The sequence below is a fragment of the Sphaerodactylus townsendi genome, linkage group LG07 (genome assembly GCF_021028975.2).
Source record: "Sphaerodactylus townsendi isolate TG3544 linkage group LG07, MPM_Stown_v2.3, whole genome shotgun sequence".
Taxonomy (NCBI): Eukaryota; Metazoa; Chordata; class Lepidosauria; order Squamata; family Sphaerodactylidae; genus Sphaerodactylus; species Sphaerodactylus townsendi.
In genome coordinates this window covers 64,727,582-64,750,812 of record NC_059431.1, presented here as the reverse complement: position 1 = coordinate 64,750,812, position 23,231 = coordinate 64,727,582, and the positions used below count along the sequence as shown (strand labels likewise).

The window sequence follows — 23,231 nt, the reverse complement described above, 5'->3', positions numbered from 1 at the left end:
TCCTCTTCTTCTGTGCTGCATTTGCCAGTTTGTTGCCACAAGCTGCCACTTGGGTTGCTTGGGCATCAAACTGGCCCTGGATCCCACACCTCTGAGATTAAGCAGTTGTCCCTCCAGTTTTAGATATTAAGCACTGATTGTATAACATATGTTTTTCTTTCTGACCAACTCCTTTCACCTCTGTTTGAAGAAATCTATGGGGCAAGTGGTTTGCTGCTGTAAAATTCCTTCAGTGCACATGCATTACAGTTACTTAACCCATAATCCAAAAAGTGGTCCATTGATGACCGTGTGGGCTTGAGAAGACTATAGAATCAGGTCTCCCCTCCTGTGTAGAGATAAAGATGGGACAGAATTGATTAAGAGAGAGATAATTGCTTTCAGCTAGGCTGGGCAAAGTGCATGGCAGAAATTACAACCTTTGCTAAAGTGGCAGGGGATGAAAAAATAAAAAAAAATCAGGAGAAAACCTTGGATGTCCATTCCACATTCATTCAGTAGATGGCAGTTAAAAGCTTATATCAGATTTGCAGTCGCCATTTAGCTCCTAACAGCAGCAGAAGCAGCCTCAAGAACTATAGCTGGTCCCCCACAGGGAGAGAGAGAGAAAGAGGAAGCTTGCTTCTAAGACGAGCCTTAACCACAGCCCAGGCAGGCACGCAATGAGAAAGACAGCAGGCTAGCATCAGTGTGACTGAAGCACCATAGATCAGCCACCAACTGGACCCTAAGGAGAATCAAGAAGCTGAGCTCAAGATCGGTAACAATAAATCCAGCTGGCTACTAGCCACATTTGAAAGACGCTTCCTTGATGACTATGGAAAGCACAAACTGAAGAATATCAGATTTATTTATTCTCAGGTAACATTTTTCAGTATTTTTTTTAAACTCTGTCTATATTTGTGTGTTTCAGAATGAACAAAAAGATACCTTTTGACATTGATTGCAGAATATGTCTACCTCAGGCAAATCAATAATTGGTCCCATCAGCGTATTTGAAAAGAGATGCAAATAATAAATCATTTGAAGTGTGTGCACAGGGAAATTGGAAAATGATGATATTTTGGAATGCATAAGAATGCTAGTGAGGGAGAACTTTATACTTTGGCATCTCTCAAAATGGGGTGATTTATTCTGCTTCCTAGCACTCTGTGTTTAAACTATGCCAAATGTATTTGTATATATTCAACCCAAAAAGTAACATAGCTGTTTAGAGATGGAAATAATGAGCATAGACTGCTATAGACTACTTTTTATATTTTAATATATTCATATTTAATTTTTATATTTTAATAGTATGAATAATTTCTTGCCTTGAAATAAATTGTCTGGTTGAAAAATCCAAACTGATTATTCTTCCCAGGTTATTATAAATTATACTGAAGATTTATGATTTGTAACATGCATTTTCATACTTCTTGCATTTTTTCATTACATTTCTTATCATTTAAATGCATAGTCACTTGCATTTGTACCTGTTTTCCATATTTCCCATGGTTTCAAAATTTGATCTCCTGGTTCTGTTTTTTTATTGTACATTTTATAGTCCTTCTTATTCTATGGTGTACAGTGAATTACCAGTGTCTCTGAAACTGTGCATTTTTAATCATGGGTTGGGCACCATTCTGTATAATATAATAGCCACCATTTGGAAATCTGAATTAAAAATCACCAGTGATGGTCCAGCTGCCAAGTTGTAGCAATGTGAAACATGAACATTTAAGAATTTTTTTTAACCTATCTACATTGGAACATTGACTTGACAGCTTTAGGGTCATGGAATAGAATGTTGGATACTGGCACACTGCTGTTTAAGAAAATATTTCACCTCCACTGAAGTAAAAAAATATGGCACTATTATAAAATTAGCTTTAGATACAGTGTCTAGTGTGGTTTGAGAAAATGGATCTTCATGCCACAAATGTTATCCCATTTAAAAAGAATTGGATGGTCTGATATGTATATATTTAAAAAATAGTTGACTTTTATTCAGTTTGAGTCTTTTCCCAAACTGCTCAGAGCAGTTTCCAGTAGGAATAACTAATTCTGTTCTGTCATTATTGCACCTTAGATGAATTGCTTTAATGGCTTGCAGAGTCAATACTGAGTTTTCAAATGATGTCAAAGAAAAGATCAGGAAACAATCTAATCACTGAAGTGCATACATAAAAAGTTGCAGGAACTACATTAAGGAAAACCTCAGAACTAAAATTCAGCAAAAGAATAAATTGCCTTCCTTGGTAGGTTTCAAGACAAGAACATAACAGCAGAACCAAACATCATGGTCTGTCTAGTCAAGCATTCTGTTTCCAAAAACAGCTTAACAGATAACTAGGACATAAAGATGAGGGCCTTCTTGTTGACCACTCTTCCCCCATCTCCCACTGTATTCAATATACAGAGATCCAAATAAGTGGACAAGTATCTTTGGGGTGGGGGAGTAGTTTAGGAGGCCAGACTAATCTGCAAAAAGCCATTCAACTCTGGGAGGGGGGGTTATATAAAAGGTCTTGACTAGTATTGACTTTAGCTACATTAGAGCTCTATCTGGGAATTTTGTGCTCAATCTGTAAAGTTTCACAGCTGTATATGATGTTAAGTGTTTTTCTCAGCTACAAGTCTTTATTTTCAAATGTGCTATGGAAAAATCATTGCAGTACTGTATTTTCTTCTTCAAAATTTTATTTTTTAAATTGTACCTCAGGGAAGTAGTGATTGTCTCTGCTGTTAAAAGAGAAAATAAAAGAAACTCCTTTCTATTTCTGTTCCTTTTTCTGCACAGGGAATGATGGGATAACAGTTTAAAATATATATTCACAAAGGGCAGAATATTCCAAGCTCTCTGGCTGCATAATCTCCATTGAATTTAATGCAGCATGAGTGGGTGGGTGACTTGTACAAATCCAACTCAAAACAATGGAAGTTACATGGTAGAACTTTTGTTGGAATGGACTAGTTCCAGTGGATTATTTGAGGCCACCATGTAACTTGCAATGGCTTCTTGAATGGCGAATAATTTTTTTAAAAAAATCAGTTAATTCCCCAAACTTCTTAAATAGCACAAGTCATTGAACCTATAATAAAATTAATAAATTCAGCAAGGTAATAAAAATAATTTGAGAAGCATTTTACTGTTTTCTAGTACCATATTACAATTTCCTTTGGGACAGTGATGACCAAAATATTTTATTTTGATTTCTAGAAATAATGAAAAAATTCTGAGTATTTAAACTGAAGCCATTGCTGATTTGTTTTCTTTTAGCTTTTAGAAAAGAGGTATCTCAGACCCATTGAAGCCTACTTCAGCCTGTTGTGCAAGATAAAGAAGCAAATATATAAAATCCTTAAATGGGTAGAAAGAACTTTATAATTGAAACAAGCAGTCTGGTTTCTATGTATTTACCTCATGTACATCTGAAGCAATGCCTCAGAAGTCAATGGGGAAAGGGAAGGCAGAATTCACCTCCTTTGTCATGGGGCCTGTCTGCACATTCTTGAAACTCTTTTCACCTAATAGACATTGCATTAAAGCTTCAGGAGGAGATTTTGTGTCAGAGGGAACCTGGAGAATTGCAGAACTAGCTTCTTCAGTCTTTTTAAGATGGATGTTCACTAATGAAGCAGCATTAAAAAAGCATGTCAATTTCCAGGCTGCAGACGGTTCTTTCATTTAAGACTCTCAAGCTCTGATTAAAAATCAATGGCAGGCAGTAATGAGACTTTATTTCCCCTTCTTATAATAAACTTAGCCATTAGAAAAGAACAAAAAATCAGCAATAGATTGTCGGGTTACTGTGATGAACAATAAAAAAACCCCTCTTCTCAAATGGAGAATTTGCTTCAGAAACTAGGGCCGTTTCCGCACGGCGGCGGAAACGGCTGGGTTGGCGCATTGCGCGCCGACTCGAAGATGCTGGGACCGTCCGCACGGATGGTCCCGGGAAGAGGCGGGATGCCGGCGCTGCGGAACGCCGGCGCCCGGGCGACCCGGCGTGTCCCTGGGCCTCCGGCACATCGCCGAGGCCTGGGGACATGCCCCCCTGGCCCTGTGCACCTGCTCCAGCGGCGCAGGCCAGGGGGGCATGTCCCCAGGCCTCGGCGATGCGCCGGAGGCCCAGGGACAAGGTAAGTGCCGGGCGGGGGAGGCGGCATGAAGCCGCTGCCGTTCGCTCGGCAGCGGCTTCACGGCGGCGTATTCCCTAAAAGAGCGCTGGGAAGAGGTTTTGCGTATTTTACTAGGTACTAATCTAATGTTTTTTGACTTATGTGCCCAAGTTCCATTAGCATGAAAAACAGTCCATAAGAGAGACAGAGCGCAAGTTAGATTACTCTCTTTCTGGGTTTTCTTGGTTATTACCCTCTCTCTTGTTATAAACCATATGTAATTTAGGCCCTTTCCGCACGGGCCAATAACAACGCCCTGGGGATGGCAAAAACACCGTCCCCAGGAAGCCGTTCGCACAGGTGGCGCTGCCAAATCGCAGCAGCGCCGACCTGGCTCCCTTCCCCCTCCCCCAGGGCAGCCTCAGGCCGCCTCCAAAAACCTCCCTCCTGGAGGGAGGTTTTTGGAATACAGCGCATTCTCGGCGGCACAGTCGCTTAACGCTTGTGTAACACCACCCGGGGAATGCATCTGTTGTCCTTCGGAAGAGCCACTCTCCTCGCTGTCCTCCAACCCCTGGAGGTCGGAGGGCAGCGTGGGCGGGTCTACGGAGGCCAGCAAGGCGACAACGGCGACAAAGTGAGTGGGGAAGAGACCGAGGGGGGGAAGAGGCGGTCGGCCGATGAGCGATGGCGCTCCGCGGCCGCCGTCGTCCCAGCCGTGTTCTGGGGACCGCCCATCTGGCGGAAGGTCCTCCAGCACGTCGTCGGGTCGGGCGCTCATTATGCTTTGACTCCAAGCCTCTTCCGCTTCTCCGCGCGGAAAGCGGGCCTTAGTGGTCCACCACCTATCATGGTGGGATTAAGTTGGTGGTGATCAAAGTGCCATGAAGTTAGGGGAAATGGAGCCTGGGGCAAAATCTGAGTTTTGTGCCCCCCTTTGTGTAGGCTACTGCTCTCCCTCACCACGACCAAACCACCATTTTTTGCACCAGGTCATTTCAAAGTTACCATCACATTACAGAACATGTCCCAACTCACAAATCTGAACACAGCAATAGTCTATGCCACACAGCGAAAGTAATTTTTTTGATGTTTTCAAAATGCTTTAAAAACGTTTTATTACTGCTGTAAAAAAGATATAAAAATAAAATAAAAGGACTCAAAAAGGCACTTCCGAATGGCTTTCATTTGTTTTCCCATATGACACTCCAGGGCAGAAGCAGCATCAGGCTTCGTATATATGCAGAGACTGAGGTAGCAACTTTTAACTTTTACACAAAAGCCCTTAAGACTAGTGATATAGAAGGGATTTCAACAATTGGTACAAAACCAAAGTGAGGGGGAGAGAGACAGGGAGTTCTCAAACAGCCTAGTTGATAAACCCTAAGCAGAAAAGTCAATTTACACAGAGCATCAAAAATGCTGCCAAAAAAAGATTTTAAAAATATGGCCAAAATCCTTAGGTTTCAAGAAATTGTTCTAGCAACAAGCCATGTACTCAGTATCTTTTTTTTTGGGGGGGGGGGGGGGGGCAAACACCATTCCTTCAGGAACTTAATTCTGTCCTATCTAGTAGCACACATACAATAAGCAATTTGTAATTCCCTAAAGTCTGTGCCAGGGAAACTTACTGGGAATTGGGGGGGGGGGATATTGAGAGAGCTTGCTCTGCCATGGGCAGGAAGGCATGCTGGGAATGGGGGGGGGAACTGGGAGAGCTTGCTCTGCTCATGGAACCTGTGATCCATGGGCAGGGAGGCTTGCTGATCCAGGGAAAATGGTGACCTGGGCAACACCAGCTCTGGGTGCCCCCCCCCCCACAGCCACCCCGTGTTCCATTTACCTTTGCCGGTGGTGGTTCTGGGCACCCTGGCAGGGTCTGGCAGGGCAGGGGTGCACGGCAGGGGTGCCCAGGGGTGCCCAGCAGGGCAGGGGTGCCCAGCAGCAGTCTCCTCCGGGCCTGGCAGGGTGAGGCCAGGTGAGGCACCCTGCAGTGGCCTCCACTGGGCCTGGTGGGGCAGAGTCGAGGAGTGCCCAGCTACAGCCTCCACCAGGCCTGGTAGGGTGGGGCTGAGGGGCAACTGGCAGTGGCTACCACCAGGTCTGGCGGGACAGGGCTGAGGAGCACCTGGCTATGGCCTCCATCAGGCCTGGTGGGGTGTGGCCGAGGGGTGCCTGGCTGTGGCCTCCACCAGGCCTGGCAGGGCAGGACCAGGCAGAGGTGCCCAGCAGCTGCCTCCACCAGACCTGGCCAAGGGGGGAAGGAGGAGAGGTTTTCTGCCCTTCACGTGAACCAATGGTGGCCACCTGGGGCATTTGTTCCCAAGGTGCCCTATGGTAGCTCTGCCTCTTTTGGTGGTGCAAAACATTTAAAGAAAATCAGTACAGCACCTAAAAGAACCTATTGCCCTAGCTCAGAAGCAATGATCTTTGGAAAGCAGAAATGTTGTATACAATGCAAACTTTTTTCTTCTCTCGCTAAGTTAGACGTGTGGCCTACATGGGGTATCCCATTTCCCAAGGCGCACACCATTTCATCATTGGGGGGGGGCACCAGGTACTGGCTGGGTCCCCGCACTTAGCCTCTCCCAAGGCGCAGCACCCCTGCCTTGTTTTCCATATTAGAGCCTGCCGCTCTTAGCCCTTATACCAGAACTTGGCACTTGAAAAACCTAGATGGAAAGAAGCAAGATCCACCACGCTGGTTCCACCACACTGCCAGAATGAAAACCAGGATGAGGACTCACGGCATTTTTAAATGCACCAATGTCCATGGGTCAAATTTATTGGATGCCATAACATCTAGTTTAGCTGTAAAAAAATGTTTAGCAGTATGTGTTATATTTTCCTCATGTTGTTTCCAGGTGCTGGAAATCAGATGTGTGCTATGAGTACTATACTTGGAATTCAGACTCAAAAAGATATTTTGGATCAGGTATAAGGGCTTATGAGGTATAAGGGCTTATGATTTCTCCCTGAAGTATTTTCTGACCGAAAATACTTCTGAGACAATGCTATTTGCCCATTGTGTGAAGCTTACTCATAGTTTTCCCAAGGGGCCCAATATCATTTGTCTGTCCCCAGGTGCATTTCCTATCAGAAAAACAGTGCAAGAGGGATGTCTTAAACCCCTGCTCTCTGTCCTCCATGATTCCCACCAAAATTAGCACTCATCTGCCTGAGAACTGAATTTCGAGCACAAAATGTGCAGCACACTTTTCATTTACAAGACCTGGGAGATGAAAGGAAGGAAGGAAGGAAGGAAGGAAGGAAGGAAGGAAGGAAGGAAGGCAGGCAGGCAGGCAGGCAGGCAGGCAGGCAGGCAGGCAGGCAGGCAGGCTGTAGTTTTAAAATAAAGAAACTATGCAGTGAACCAGAATATATTATCTTTGTTTGTTCACTATTGTTGGTTTGTTCACTATTCTGTTTTTGATTTAAAACAAAATCAAACAAAAAAGTGGGATAAATTCTGGTGCAAACTGTTTAATCCTAGAAAACTTGTAACCACAGTAGAGTTATTGATTTTTAAACGTTTGGATCTTCCAACTCCCATATGCCTATACAGCTTTCTTCAATGTTCCATATATGCTATATATTTAAAATATTTATATTCCTTGCACTCTCAACAATAATATGTGCATTATGTATGCATTTGTTTATTGATATATTTGCAACAGGAAATGCTATATATATAGCACAATGAACAGTGCTTGTTTTACATCTAATCATATGAGAGATGCATTGAAAAGCACAATTAGATTGGTCAACCAGAAAAAAAGCAGCCTGTCAGTTTATAGACAAGAAAGGGGAAACTCCAAATCCACTTAAAGCCTCAAGACCCTCTCTGAGCTCTGCCCACAGAACTGCCACAATTTTACTCTTGAAACAATCCAGTGAGATATACTGTGGTAAAAGATAGTGACTGGTACAGGTTCACCAGGTACGTGTCATGCTTGAGTGGAGAGTTGAACCAAGTCTCCCAGTCTGAGCTCTACCACAGCACTACATTAATACTGCATCAAATCCAGTATTGACTATAGCTCTAGATAGAATTGTAAACATTTCTTCAGAGTTAGATATTTCTTAATAGATGGTACAAGTATGGCTTCCTCAGTGATTAAATTTAGCTCAGCAGAAATATGCAAGAACTGGTTGTTCTCTGACTATTTTAGTCTTCAGAATGACAAGAATAATGGCTGCTCATTGAAAATATGCCAGTTGCTTTGCTTAATCAGAAACATAGCCTTGTCATCAATGAATAATGGAGTGGCTGGGCTCTGCCTCCTTGCCATTTATCTTTGAAGCTGCAATATAAAGTTCCTCTCACACTAAAAAGTTGTTCTGGGCACTTCCTCTTGCATTTCACAGAATCAAGGGGTACTTAACAAATCACTGGGCCCATCCCATTGTCCTGAAGGACAAGGCTGGAACCAACTTCTCTTACTAGTTGTTTGTCTGCCCCCACACCTAGGTGGAAGGTGAAAATAAGGCTAAGGCTACTACTGAAGCAATGCTGACAGACAGATTCTCCTAAGGAAGCCTACTGGTGAAAAGCGTAGATTTTTTGCTGAGTAATAAAATATATTTTTTCCTTTATTTGCACCATCAACTTTGGCCTCATTTTCATCTCGCAGTGACTGGTGATGTCCTTTTATTTTTTGCTTTCATTTATAGATGACCCATTCCTTCAAAAACATTAAAGGAAAACCCAATATTTGTATTATTTATTAATTAACAGCAACAATGTTTGAACTCTCATGGCCAAGTCCAATATTTATGTCTATTTTAGGTTCTAGAGATCATTAGGAACTTGTGCAAAAATTATTGGTGGGTAACTCAAAGTTCCTAGGGCATTCTCTGGCTCCTCCTTTACCACAGTCCTGGTGCTGCAGCAGATATCCTTTCTTCTTAAGTACCCCAACAAATATGGAGTAGAGTTTCCATATAAACGTCTTGAGAAATATTTCCCCAGTTTTCTTATTATTTTCTCCCTTTTAGGATGCACAGTCATTTTAAGATGTTAGTCTTAGAACTTGATCTTGGCAGTTGCTGAGTGGGGGCTCCTCAAGCTGTTTTGCAAACAACTTTATACTTCTGTTATTTGGTTCTGCAAACTCTTGTGCTCTTGGCTTTGAAAATCTTGCCCAGGAAACTTCAAATTTCCATGATCTTGTCTTGTGATATATTTAAAAATCATTCTTGAGTACAAAATATTTCTAACATTTTACATTCATCCAAACTATGGTCATTACATTAGAGACATCTTCAAAAAGTTATATTCAGGAAGAACTATGGAATGTGAGGTGATAGGACAGGGATTAGTTTAGAAATATGACTGGGTCAATCAAGGCCTAATGAAAGATTATAGATTCTCAAACTAGAATGGCAGCATTGTCTTTGTACCTTTGGCTTCTTCATAAATAACACTTATTGATTAATGATCCTTTAGAGTTCTTCCATCAGTTTTTACCTAGTTTGATATTATTTCAAGGAGGAAACAGCTAATAAAAACCAATGTTCTGGATTATTAAAAAAATTAATCTTGAAGGTGCAGCTGAATTTCCTTAATGGCATGTCTCTAGTGTATTTCCATACACTTCTAATTTTGGAGATGAACAGAAAGCATATACCGTCTGATTACGCACAAGGTTTTTGCTGTGTAGTGGAGGTCAGTGTTCACTGTAGCAAGATTTCTTGTACAGATGTATTTTCTGGAGCCCCACTTTCACTTTCCACTCTCTTCCTTAAGTATATTGATCAAGAGCTCAAGAGGTTAATCTCTCACATGTATAATGGGGCAAAGAACCCCTCCATCTCCGTCTAAGATTTGTGTTTAGTCTTTCCTCCACCCACCCAGCCTCAACACAGCACAGCCTCAGTTGCCAAATACCCTGAAGCCTTCCACCTTGCCCCCCTCCATGTTGCCAGCTCCTTCCTACTTCTTTAAAGTGCACATATGGAGAGATCAAGAAATCCATATTTCAATATAAAGTAATGACAGAGAGGGTTTTTGCAAGGGATAGTACAAGCTGGCATCTTTTTGGGTCCACCTCACTTTCCCTGCTCTGCTTTCACCCTCCCTTGATGTCTGGGAGGGCTTTTAAAAATTTATTTCAGGCAAGGCTCTTGTTTTTAAAACAAGCCTCTCCTCTTCAATTGCAACTTCGGCAGAAAGAGAGAGAGAGAGAGAGAGAGAGAGAGAGAGAGAGAGAGAGAGAGAGAGAGAGAGAAAACACATGTATGTGTGGAGGGGAAGGGAGTGGGGGAGAAAATATCAGCTCTGTGCCTTTAAGGCTGTCAAGAGAACAAGGAGAAGCAGAGTTCAGCAGGCAAAGTGCACTCCAGGCTGTGGGCTGCTAAGGAAAGACTGGTCCATCAATCTGGTCCAGGTCCACGAAACCAAACATTCAGAGCAGGCACTGCAGAAACTATAAGGATGTTTCACAGAGTTGCTCCTGCAATGCTTGCTGTTTGCAGCTGCCTCGTATAAGCCTGCATTCCTGCTCAGCTTGAATCCTGAGCTGACCTACAACTGTCCCTTCAGCGTCTCTGGGCCTCCAAACAGGCACTGGAGTGCCTGATGGCCCTGCTGTCTGAGATGCCTCACAGAACCAGGTGAGCCAGGGGAACTGTCTGCCCTGTCCTCTTGCTCTTGGCTTGGGCCAGCACTGTCCTCCACCTGTCTAACTTCTGGCTGCTCATAGGACTCAACCAACTGTGGCTCTGGAGATTCAGCTAGCTGAGACTTTGATGGAGCCAGGTCATCATGCCAGTATTCCTCATCTGAGGAATCTTGGCTGGCTGCTGGGCAGCCCACGACACATCTAGTGCTTGTTTGAAATTATCTGGTTACCCAGAAATGCATTGAAAAGCACAATTAGATTTGCCAGCATACTAATGAAGAAGCAGCTAACTGGGGGATGGCCTAGTGATTAAGGCCCTGTCAAGGAAGCTGCTTTGCTGAACAGAAAATGGGTAACCATTTTTGTTTGCTCAGGAAAAAAAACACAAACAGAAGAGAATTTTAATTACATTTCTTTGAACCTGGCCTCTTGTGCTCCCTCTCTCATTCCGGGTGACTTGGCTAGCTCTCCTGTATTGGACTTAATATGCTCCAGAAAGGCTGTTTTTGAATTATTAATCCTCCTGACTGACATTCTGCTTGAAGATGCAGCTCCTTTGCATTAACTGAAACAGGCAAAAGGCCTACAAGCCAGATTTCTAGATCCTTATATCTACTTACATCAGCTAAGCTAAAGAAATGTTTTGCTTACTATTTTAAGCCCCACCCTACACTATTCAGAGTTAGAAGCAATGATTTTAAAATAACATCCATTTAAAACTACACCGTGAGTAGATAAAACACATTAGAAATACGTATTTTTTTATTCTAAGTTTCTAAAATTCTCAGGAAATGCTGTTGTATTTCCACCATGGGTCAATCATGCGTTTCCTGTAACATACAGACATGGTTGGGAGACATTCCTGGCCCCTCGATGATGTGGCTGGCCTCCACACGGGCCAGGACCTTTACGGCCCTGGCCCCAGCCTGGTGGAACACTCTTCCTCCAGCTGTCCGGGCCCTGCGGGACCTTGATGAGTTCCGCAGGGCCTGTAAGACCGAGTTGTTCTACCGGGCCTTTGGAGTGTCCAGTCGCTGAGTGGCGCCCCCTTCCCCCTCCCCCTCTCCTTCCCCCCCTGCATCTTCTTGCACATACCATCTGTTGCACTTTACCACCTATTATCCTCCCAGAGAGGAACCTGACCCCTCCCTTTTCTTTTACTGGGGTGATCTAAATTGAATTGGCCATAATAGGGCACCTATTATGATGCTAACCGCTGTTTTTAAGTAGCTTTTAATGGTTTTTAGTATTATATTGTTGTTATCGATTTAATTAATTGTATATGTGAATGTTGTTCACCGCCCAGAGCCCCCAGGGGATGGGGCGGTTTATAAATCGAAACAATAAATAAATAAATAAAATAAATAAATAAATGTAATGACCATGACTTGAGTGGTAATGTTGGAAAATTTTCAATAGTCTTATAGTAGTACAGACACATGGATTGGTTCAATGAGCCTGACAAGCTTTTATTGCAATAATAGCAGGACAATGTGCTGTAATCAGCCAAAAACAATGCCCAAAGTATACATTTCAAAAAGTAATTTTTAAACAGTTTTCCAAGCATGCAGTTAACTTTGCAAATACCTAATTGGTTACATTTTGCCACCACTCAATTGACTGCTGGAGATTGATCTGGTGCCAGCATTGACCACTACTCGGACCAACTCCTATCTTTTACAGAGCAAAGGTTTTTTTTGCAGCTAGTTATCAGTGGACTGAGGCATGCCTCAGCAGAGCTGGCAATGCAGCAAAGTCCTGGTAAACAACATGTTACATACTCTTTGTTTTCCCCAATAATATACCTGTTTATCTCAATGCGAAAGTGGTGCAGCCCATAATTGGCCTGAGGTAAATTCAAGTGTGCAAGTGCCATGTGGAATACCCTCAACTGGAACCAGTCTTCTCTTGAGCCAAGGAGACCCCCAACTCCACTACCAGTTCCTGGAAGGCTTGCAGCCATGAGCCACACTCATCAGTAGCCGCCCTGTGCATGAACAGGAAATCGTAAGGCCTCAAAAGTTGCATATGCCACTGAGCAGCCCATTGGCATGGCCTTGTCCACATACCACTGCCCTTTAAACTTAAATCCCAACAAGCTGAAGTCTGCCAGGTGGATGGGCAGTAGCTGGAAGATGGACTGAAGGTCCCATTTTGCCAACAAAGCCCGGGGGCCACAGGAGCTGATGAGCACCACTGTGAGGTCAAGGGAAGCATACTTGACTGAATACAGGTCTGGGACAATGAAGTTGTTCATGGACGCCCCCCTGGGGTATGACAGGTGATGGATCAAGCGATACTTGCCTGGAGCCTTCTTGGGGACCACTCCCAGAGGGGAGACCCTCAAGTCGGGCAGAAGGGAAGGGACCCAAAGAGTTCAGCTACCTGGTCTGTGGCCAGCTCTTTTGCAACCTTGGCAGCCACCACGGCCAGCATGTTGTGTGCTGACTTCAGATTACCACAGTCGGTCAGCCCCCAAGGGCTCGAGTATGGAATGCGGAGTTCGTGTGTAAACCCCTTCAAAAGAAACCTCACAGCCCAGTAGTCTGGATATCTGGAGAGCCATGGGATTAGTGTGGAGACCCAGACTGGGGTGCCACTAGTCCCCTTGGGGGACCACATTATGCAGTAGCTGCATTTGACTGGTCCCCAGCCTGCTGTGCCTCCGCCGTGCCTCCAAGATACGGAGGCAGCCACAGACTGGGCTCCCTGAAAAGGCTGAGCACTCTTCCCCTTGCTGCAGGTGAGCCAGCTGTGCGCCCCAAAGCAGGATTCACATGCATGCTCAAACCTGCACCAGGACCATTGGCACTTCTCTCGGTTGAACTCCCAACACACCAGGCAGGCCCCATTCCCCTTTGTGCCCACCCATCTCCTAACCCTCCCAGGGGCTTGGTATAGGGCTGGGCCATCATGGTCCACACGCTGGCAAAATCCCAATGCATATCACTGCCATGTGAGGCGCTCTGACGGAACTCCTTGTCATAATCCATGGCTGCCACATTGCCGGCTACTGCCTGGGCCCCGAAGATGTTCCCCAAATGCAGAAAGAGCTGCCATGCCCTCAGGGGATATGCCATGGGGACCACTGCATCATATTCTACAAACCCTGCATGCCAGTTCTCAAAGATCCTCTCGGCCCGTTTCCTCCTCGGCACCTTTGCTGACAGGCCCCTGGTGATCCCTTGATGGCTGCAAGGCTGGACAAAAGCCCTGTCCCTGAGCTTTTTGATAAGGTGACACCCTGATGGGTCCCATAAAGGGCTGGCCCCCTCAATGGGGACAGCCATCAGTTTCTCCAGCACAGGTCCAAAGCTCACTGCCCTGTGCCTGGCAAACCCTGGTGGGAAGGACAGGATCCCGGTCTTGTCAGGTCAGTAATCCTCACCCGCCTGCGGAGCCTCATCTTCCAATGATTACACATTGGAAGACTGAGCTCTCCACCTTACGCTGGATTGTGCAGTGGTGTGAAGCTGTCCTAGTTTGCTTGCGGGACCAAGACCCCATGGGCTAACCGTCCCCAGCCATGGTCTCCTCTCACCTGACACCCCGTTTTGGGGGAAAATTTGCACAGATCCCACCCCTAAAATGAGTCTGCCCCATGTTATTTTCCCCAAACCAGGTTTTTTTGAGAATCGTGCCATTAGTAAGTCTTTTCAAAAATCCCAGGTTTCAGCCACTTGCATGTGAATAGCTGGGCAGGAGGCACTTTATTCACCTCCGTTTTTGTTTATTTTTTTGTAGCTTACATTTGTGTATCTATGCAGATGGTCATATAGTGAGACATCAGCATGGCTGTGGGAGTTCATATGTGCATGCCTGCATAGCTACAGATCAGTGGAAAGTAAATTTTAAAAGACGCATCTCCATGGAAAGACATGACAGCAACCCAGATTGTTTCTGTGGGCTGCAATCTTTGCCTGCACGGATGCATGTGAACATGAAAACAGGAAAATGGATTACTTTATCCCGACTGCAACTCATTAAACATTTGCTGTGTGGAAGGGGCCTCTCACAGCAGAGAGCCTTGAAAAGGGGAAAAAATGCAGGATGAAGCCATATTCACCTCCTCCCCAGACAGTGTGCTTCTCCCTACCAGGCACAGGTCCCTGTGGTGAGCTTTGAAAAACATCCTGTCTGGGAACACGGGGCAAACTCTGTTAAGCTACAGCTGAACTGGAAAAGCCCTTTTGTAAAGTTAGGCAAACCTGTCTGTTTGTATGTGTGTGGAAGGGGGGATCTGTAAATAAGCTTTTTTCATTGAATAATTAGGCTAGGGTTTAATTATCTGTGGTAAATTGGAAGGCCAAGTGGGGAGGAAAGGAAGGATGAGTAGTCCCCTTGTTGGGCACCGTTAAGCCACCAAAAGTTTTCTAGAGCCCATTGTATTTGTTCATATAATGGGCTTTATTGCTAGTTAGGAATAATTTGTTTTCAGCAGTAACATGTTGAGTAAATGCAACAGAAGAGACAAGGAGAAAAATGACAAAGGGAAATGAGTTATGCAGAATAATTTCACAGAAAACATTTCCAAAACACAAAGCTAGACGATTGGGAAAATCTGTAGTAAGCTGTACATGTGGGAAAAGACCCATAGATTGATACTGATATCTCCAGGGCTATGCATAAATTTAGACCATAAAACTAGAGAAGCCAACTGATGGTGCATTGAAGGGAAAGTCAAATAATCAGGTCCTTATCCAGCTGCCAGTCAATGAAGTAATTCTATTGTTTGCATGGAAAAGACATTGCTTCTTTTAAGGAAAGACAAATAAAAGTCTAAAAAACTGGTAGCAATGTCATTAAGTACACCCAACAGATAATTAAAGACTTCCCTCTTAACCTTGGATATATGTAGTAGGAATTCTAGATTAAAACAACAACAACAAAAATTGTGCATGCCTCATACTGTATTGTGCTATGGGCAGACATTTGATTCTGTGATATTTTCATTTAGGGGTTGGGGGGTGTTTTTTGGCTAGATCTGAAGATACGCTTCTCATACCATCTGCTATGTTCTGTTAGTTGTAATCACAATGGCAAAACTTTGTTGTGTTGTTGTTCTTTCCTGCTCTGTCTGAACCACAGGCCCTTTCCACATGGGCGCTGTGTGGGGGTGCGTCGGCATAAACAATGCCGACGCACCCCCCCCCGGGACCGTTTGCATGGACAGTCCCGATAGGGCTGCAGGCGGTGGCACAGCCTTCGCACAGGCTGCACCATCGCTGAATGCCGTACCTCATCTCCTGACTTCCGGCGCGTCGCAGAGGCAAGGGAACACCCCCACACACACAGGCTGGAGCAGCGGCTCTGGAGTCACAGGACAGGAGGGTGTGTCCCCTGGCCTCTACGATGCACCGGAAGCCAGGAGACGAGGTATGACATTCAGGGACGGTGGGGGGAAATGGCACCTTCCAGCTGCTGCAGTTAGAAGATGCTGCTTTCGAAAAACCTTGCTCAGGGAGTGAGGTTTGGAAGCAGCGTCTTCTGGCTGCTTGGGGGTGGCAAGGCTGGCGCTGCTACATCCCTGGGGCACTGTATTTCGGCTGTGCAGAAACAGCCATAGTCCTAGTATCTCAGAACAGATGTCTTTAAGATTTTTAGTCATTGTTATCATCTAGGGAAAATTTCCTTCTAATAACCTTCATCCCTGTTTCTTCCAGTAGGCTGTATTGTGACATGAACAAGATGCCTACTTTATCTTTTAGTTCCTTTCTTATATCCCTATAGCAGTTTTGATCCCACTTGTCTTTCATATACCCCAGGGAATTCACACTTGTATTTGTTATAAGCATCTATAATGTCTTTCTTGTCCCATGCATTACACTGAGCTTATATTCTGCTCAAATGGCTCAACTAGGCAGCAAGTTGGCATCTACAAGCACATTACTTCAGTTCCACAATATACCTAGCTTTGCTGAGGGTGATCAGAGACTAGGTTCTAATCAGAGATTAGAAAGCTTCTGACAAAGGCACTTTCTGCACGGGCCAGAATCACCAATTCTGGCCCGTAAAACATCGTTTGGGAGGAACGCTTCGCACAACCAGTGCTGCAAAAACGATGCAAGCAAGGTTTTCAGAATATGCCAGCTTTCACTCATTGCTGAACCAACGGCAGCAGGTGGAAGCCGGCATATTCCCTGCGCCAGCCCCAAATGGCTTCTTACCTTCTCCCTGGCTTCCATCGTTCTGAGGAGGCCAGGGGACATGCCTCCTGGCCTCTGTCACTTCAGCCATCGCTCTGGCCATGGGGGTGAGTCCCCTGGCTTCCTCAGAGCGATGGAAGCCAGGGAAAAGGTAAGAAGCCATTTTGGGGGCTGTGCGGCTGTGCGGAGCCTGCTCTGCCAGCTGCATAGCTCGTGGGCCCATTCATGTGAACAGCCCCAGGGCTGGCATCAGCATGAATCATTCCGATGCAGCCCCGCAAATCTGGCTGTGCAGAAAAGGCCATAGAGTTGCAAAATATAGGGTGGGAAATTCCTGGATATTTGGAGATGAAGCCTGGGAGGGCAGGTCTTGGGGAAGGGAGGAACCTTGAAAAGCCATAATGCCTAAGGTTGACATGTCCTCTCTGATCACTGGCAGCAGATAGGGCTGGGGTAGGGTTGGCAGATCCAGGCTGGAAGACTCTTGGATATTTGGGGATGGATCCTAGAGAGGACATTGGGGTGTAAGCCATAGAGTCCACTTCCAACACATCTATTTTGTCCAGGTTAACTTATCTCTGAAGTCTGCAGAAGAGCAGTTATTCTAGAGAATCCCCAGGTCTCACCTGGAGGCTGCCATCCCTACGAATGACACAAGTTTACCGTCCAAAGCAGCCATTTCCTCCATGGAAACTGATCTCTGTCTCCATGGAAACTGATCTCTGTCCAACTGTCTGCAATTCTAGAAGATCCTTAGGCCCCACCTGGAAGTTGGCAACCCTATTCCTATAGTCTGCTAGGATTGGACACAAAGTCATATTTTTCACATTGTTGTATTTTCTGAGGGTAATTATGAAAAATAAGAGGTTATACAAAGAAGGTTAGTCCCAGACTAGAAAAGAAGGCAGTGATCTTAAACATTAGAAATAGCTTATTTATAAATTACATTTGAATTTTGTAAACTTCAGAGATTGTGATTTATATTCAGCTCCACACACACAATCCTAGCTGGGTGAAAGTTAGTTGATAATATCTGACATCGGTTTCTGTTGCTCACCAGACTTCTTTTATTTTACAACATTTAATTAAAACAATATTGTTTATTATATTAAACGCTGATAAAATGGTATATTATCATTTCCACAAAAATGAGCCCTCAGGGGGAGGGCGGTATATAAAACTAATAATAAATTTTAAAAATGAAAATATGGTCTAGTTGTGATAAATGGCTCAGTTTTCCACAATATTTATTTGATGTAATACCTAAGTCATACACATTTCACAGAACCAAGTAAAAATTAGATGGTTCCAACTGTAGTTGGCCAGATGTTCCCAGGAAATCCTCAAACGTAGTCTGAAGGTATCAGGTTATTGTGCTATTGTAAAATACAATGGACGGGGGATATCAGTGAATGAACTGAATCAGATTTTTGCAAACCATGTGCTTTTTCTCCAAAATGTGAATACTCTACCTGTTCAAATCTGTGCATGACTCTTCGTTACTTATTTGAGCTATGGGCAGATAATCTTTCACGTTCCAAAGAAGAAAACTCTCTGTGAAAACTGCTTGAAAATGTTACTTTATTGTCATATATGCTTTGAATTAGTACAAACACAGTAATTTATATTAATTTACTGCTCTGTTTTGCATTGGAACACAGAAATCTAAAATTAAGAGTGAAAAGGGTTTTTTCACTACTAGTTTTCAGATAATATATTTCCAAATTACCTATTTGTTTTATCTATTTTTTAAAACAAACAATGCTGTTACAATTTCTGATCTGTCATTTATATATCTTTTTTTGTAGGTTTTCTTTCTTTACTGAACCTCATATACCTTTAAAAACCATGCCTGAACAAAGCAATGATTACCGAGTGGTGGTGTTCGGAGCAGGAGGAGTTGGCAAAAGTTCACTGGTCCTGCGGTTTGTAAAAGGTACTTTCAGAGACAGTTATATCCCTACAATTGAAGATACCTACAGGCAGGTGATCAGCTGCGATAAAAGCATATGCACTTTGCAGATTACCGACACGACAGGGAGTCATCAATTTCCTGCCATGCAGCGTTTGTCTATTTCCAAAGGACATGCTTTCATTTTGGTCTACTCTGTCACCAGCAGGCAGTCCTTGGAGGAACTCAAACCTATCTATGAACAGATTTGTCAGATTAAAGGGGATATAGACAGCATTCCAATCATGCTGGTGGGGAACAAGAATGATGAGGACCACAATCGAGAGGTCCAGACTAGTGCTGGAGAAGCTATGGCCAAAAAATGGAAGTGTGCCTTTATGGAAACTTCTGCCAAGACAAACCACAATGTGAAAGAGTTGTTCCAAGAGCTGCTGAACTTGGAAAAACGCAGGACTGTGAGTTTACAGATTGACAGCAAAAAAAGCAAGCAGCAGAAGAGGAAAGAGAAGCTGAAAGGCAAGTGTGTTGTCATGTGAAAACAGCAATCATTTCAGCTCCTAACTGAACCAGGTTTCCAACCTGTAGACAGTAAGAAAGCATGAAAGACTATCTAATTAATAGCTGTTTTGAAAAGAAATGTAGTAGATTTAAAAACTGGTGTGGGGTGAAAGTACTATAACCCTTTTATAAATTCTCCAGTGACAAAAAATTAGTTCTGAACAACCAGTGATATTTATTTCAAGATCACAGAAAACATCACATTCATAACTATGCTATGCTATGTATAGAATTATGAAAGATGTATTATTTATGTTAATAAAAATTTGGAAAACCCCTCACTACATTTAAGATTTTAAAAAAGTAGTCTTCCCACTTACATTATTTTAAGTTTCGTTTTCATTAATGATCTTTATGATGCTTTTGGCAATGTTTGAATTGTGGGCTTCGTCCTCCCTTGGAACTCCTGTCTATACTTCCAGACCTCAATAACATACAGCCCCAAACTGATTTTTATTCCTGTGAACATCTGACAACTATTCAGACATCACTGATTAACAGTCCAGAAGTATATGAAAATGGTTAGGAAACAGAAAGAAAAATATGTCATTGACCAAAGACGGAATTTTACTGGGCCAGTGACTATGATTCATAATTTACTGTGCATTTAATCTTCTAATACAGAAGTGGACTAATGACTTTCTCTTTTCAAAGGTTCTATGATTAGGTTATGTTATTTTAATTACTACCCTGAACTGAAAGGCAAAGTTTTCCAATCTTTATTCATGGAAAAATTGGGTTGGCTGTGTTAATGACACAGGAACTTTTCATGCTACCAGCTAATCCCTTGTTGTATAAACTGGTAATACATAGAGCATCTCCTGGGAAAAGAAAAGTACTGTGTGGCCTAGAGCTTCCAGTACCAAATTCAGCATTTTTCTAGTATGAATGTACAGGTTTTGGCTCACAGAAGGAAATCCTTGGCTGGCTGCTTTTGAATGCATGGGATGAAACCACTGTGCAGTGTAACCTTACAATGCTTGAGTCAAAATAGGGGTGGAAAGACAAATGAGCACAAAGCATGGGATCCAATAGGCTCCTTCCACTAAATGGAGAATATTCCATTGGGATATGAAGCATTTATGTTGGATGAAGGAATTCTCTAACTGGGCAAAAGATTCCTGTTTCAGTGGAAGGTGACTATTTCCTTCACTTAGCAGAAGTGATACATTGGAAAAATTCTGTATCTGTTTATAGATTCTTTGGTTATCATTTGTTGTATCTCTACACAGCCTCTTTAAAAACAAATATTAATGTTTACAAAGAGACCTCCTTGACAACAGCAAATATTTAAGATTTGAAAAGCGTATTTATTTTTTAAATGGTATGAGCATTGTATAGGCTATATTTTGCACCAGAACAAGCAACTTGAGAAAAGAACATATTAACATTTTGGCAAGACTGTGTATATCAAATTCTGGAGGATGCAGTTAAGTATTCATAAAAATAGCATGCTTGTTACATTTTAAATGTCACCAAAAAGCTGTTTAAGTGCATCATTCATTTTTGAATACACATTGCTCATGAACACTTGAATGCTGTGAACCCTTTCATCTCAGTAGCCTTTTGCATGAATACAGAGAACCACAGGCAATCAAGTGTCTGCAGAATAAGGCCACATGACATTTCTATTTACTTTCTATCTTCCATCTGGACTTTAAACTATTTCCAATTTTCCCAATAGAGAAGTAAAGAAAATTGCTATACCGAAAGTGACATCAGAGAGGCATACTGAAGAACAGTGGAAATGATTTTAATACAGTCACTAAATTCTGATGAAAGTAATGTTTTCAGAACAGAGGACATGCTTCAAAATCATTCCCACTACATTTAAAATGTCTATTCATCTTCAAAACAAGAATGCATCCAGTGTAAAAATCTCAAAAATGAAAGTCTATCCCATTTTCAGAAGTCTCTGATTTCATTTCGTCGTGATTAATCTAATGAACAGGCATTTAAAAGACCATTTCTAAACACATGTAGGACTTTCATATGTTTTTAACCTAGGTGGCTTCTCCTTCTATTAGTCAAAAATCCAGTGGCATTTAGCATGGTGATAATTGACTGCTTGTTTAATTTGTCAGCCAATGCTAAAATAAAGTTTTCCACATTTTATGGATGGAATCTTAGTTGGGTCTCCAACAAGAAAAACGAAAAACAAAAGGAATGAATACTTTTTAAAACGCACTTTTATATATGGTCATTAAGATATCAGGGTATATATAGTATCATTTATTAATTATTATTTTTATTCATGTACTTATTTTCAAAGATTTATCCCCCATCTTTTGATCAGATCAAAGTAGATTAAAACAATGTATTAAATACAGTACTGAAAAATATAGAGTTTGTGGACTTGTGCTTTCTGGCCAAACTGTCTTTCTGCTCACAGTCTGTAGTCTTTGGGCAACAGCCATTTGACTAGAATGTTCTTTCAAGCAGGGGATGAACAGGACATTGTGGCTATACAAGGCAGTATATACAATAGAAATAAAACAATATGAAAACACAATAAAACAACAATTATAAAAACATTTAAAGTCTAAACATTCCAGTTAGGACTGCCAATAATAAAGGCTAAACCAAAGTGCAGTCCAAAATAAAACTGCTTCCTAAAAATTGATAATGAGGTGACCAGTATACCTCCCTAGGGAGACTGTTATAATTGCGAGGCTGCCATGGAAAAGGCCTTCCAAATGAGTATCTTTTATTGGTGGGGGAGTCAGGAGGGTATCTTTTTTGCCCTTCCTTTTTCTAGACATGTTTTTCCAGTGAGGATAGAAAAAGGAGAGTTTGATTTATACCCCCTTTCTCTCCTGTAAGGAGACTCAAGGGGACTTATAAACTCCTTTCCCTTCCTCTCCCCACAACACACACCTTGTGAGGTAGGTGGGGCTGAGAGTTCTGAACAAACTGTGACTAGCCCAGGGTCATCCAGAGGAAATGTAACAGTGGGGAAACAAATCTGGCTCGCCAGATCAGACTCTACTGCTCCTGTGAAAGAGGGAATCAAACCTGATTCTCCACACCGGTATAGTCAATCAATATTTTAAATACACATTGGAATTTTAAGGCCAACCTATAAAAGAAGTGGGCTATATGTGATGTTGTTTTTCCATCCTCTGTAGCTTTCCCTTCAGACAGGTGTGCCATTTTTCAGGTAGTAGTAGAAGAAGAAGAGTTTGGATTTATATCCCCCTTTCTCTCCTACAGGAGCCTCAAAGGGGCTTACAATCTCCTTGCCCTTCCCCCCTCACAACAAACACCCTGTGAGGTGGGTGGGGCTGAGAGAGCTCTGAAAAGCTGTGACTAGCCCAAGGTTATCCAGATGGCATGTGTGGGAATGTACAGGCTAACCTGAATTCCCCAGATAAGCCTCCACAACTCAAGCGGCAGAGCTGGGAATCAAACCCGGTTCCTCCAGATCAGAGTGCACCTGCTCTTAGCCACTGCTCTTAGCCACTACGCCACTGCTGCTCCTTTTCTCCAGTACCTGGAGATCTCCCAGAATTACATCTGATCTCCAGACTACAAAGACCAGTTTCCCTAGAGAAAATCAGTGCTGGGGGATGGACTCTATGGCATTATATCCTGCTGAAGTCCCTCCAATCCCCAAACCCCAACTACCATGGGCTGTACTCCCAAATCTTTAGGAATTTCCCAACCTGGATTTGGCAGCTCTACCTTCTGATTTTCCATTCCCCCATGCTTTTCATTAAATTCTTCCTAATAACCTATTTTCTAAGGTTCGTGAAAGCTTATTGGACCAGTTACAATACACACACACACACACACACACACACACACACACACACACACATTTTCCTAAACCCTATATGCATGAGAGCCAGAAAGTTAGATAAATGTCTTCAAGCAATCTGTTCAATT

At 43.0% G+C, this 23,231-nt stretch overlaps 1 protein-coding gene across 1 annotated transcript; it reads left to right on the top strand.

Moving 5' to 3' along the window:
- Window positions 1-319: 319 nt before the first annotated feature.
- Window positions 320-22,601, top strand: DIRAS2 (DIRAS family GTPase 2). Its single transcript, XM_048504169.1, has 2 exons — window positions 320-861; window positions 18,682-22,601. Exon 2 carries the CDS (start codon window positions 18,722-18,724, stop codon window positions 19,319-19,321), a length of 600 nt encoding a protein of 199 aa, XP_048360126.1. The 5' UTR covers window positions 320-861; window positions 18,682-18,721; the 3' UTR covers window positions 19,322-22,601.
- Window positions 22,602-23,231: the final 630 nt, after the last annotated feature.

Bases quoted from the DNA above. Each gene is read 5' to 3' on its own strand.
- DIRAS2 (XM_048504169.1), top strand. From the start codon at position 18,722: ATGCCTGAACAAAGCAATGATTACCGAGTGGTGGTGTTCGGAGCAGGA.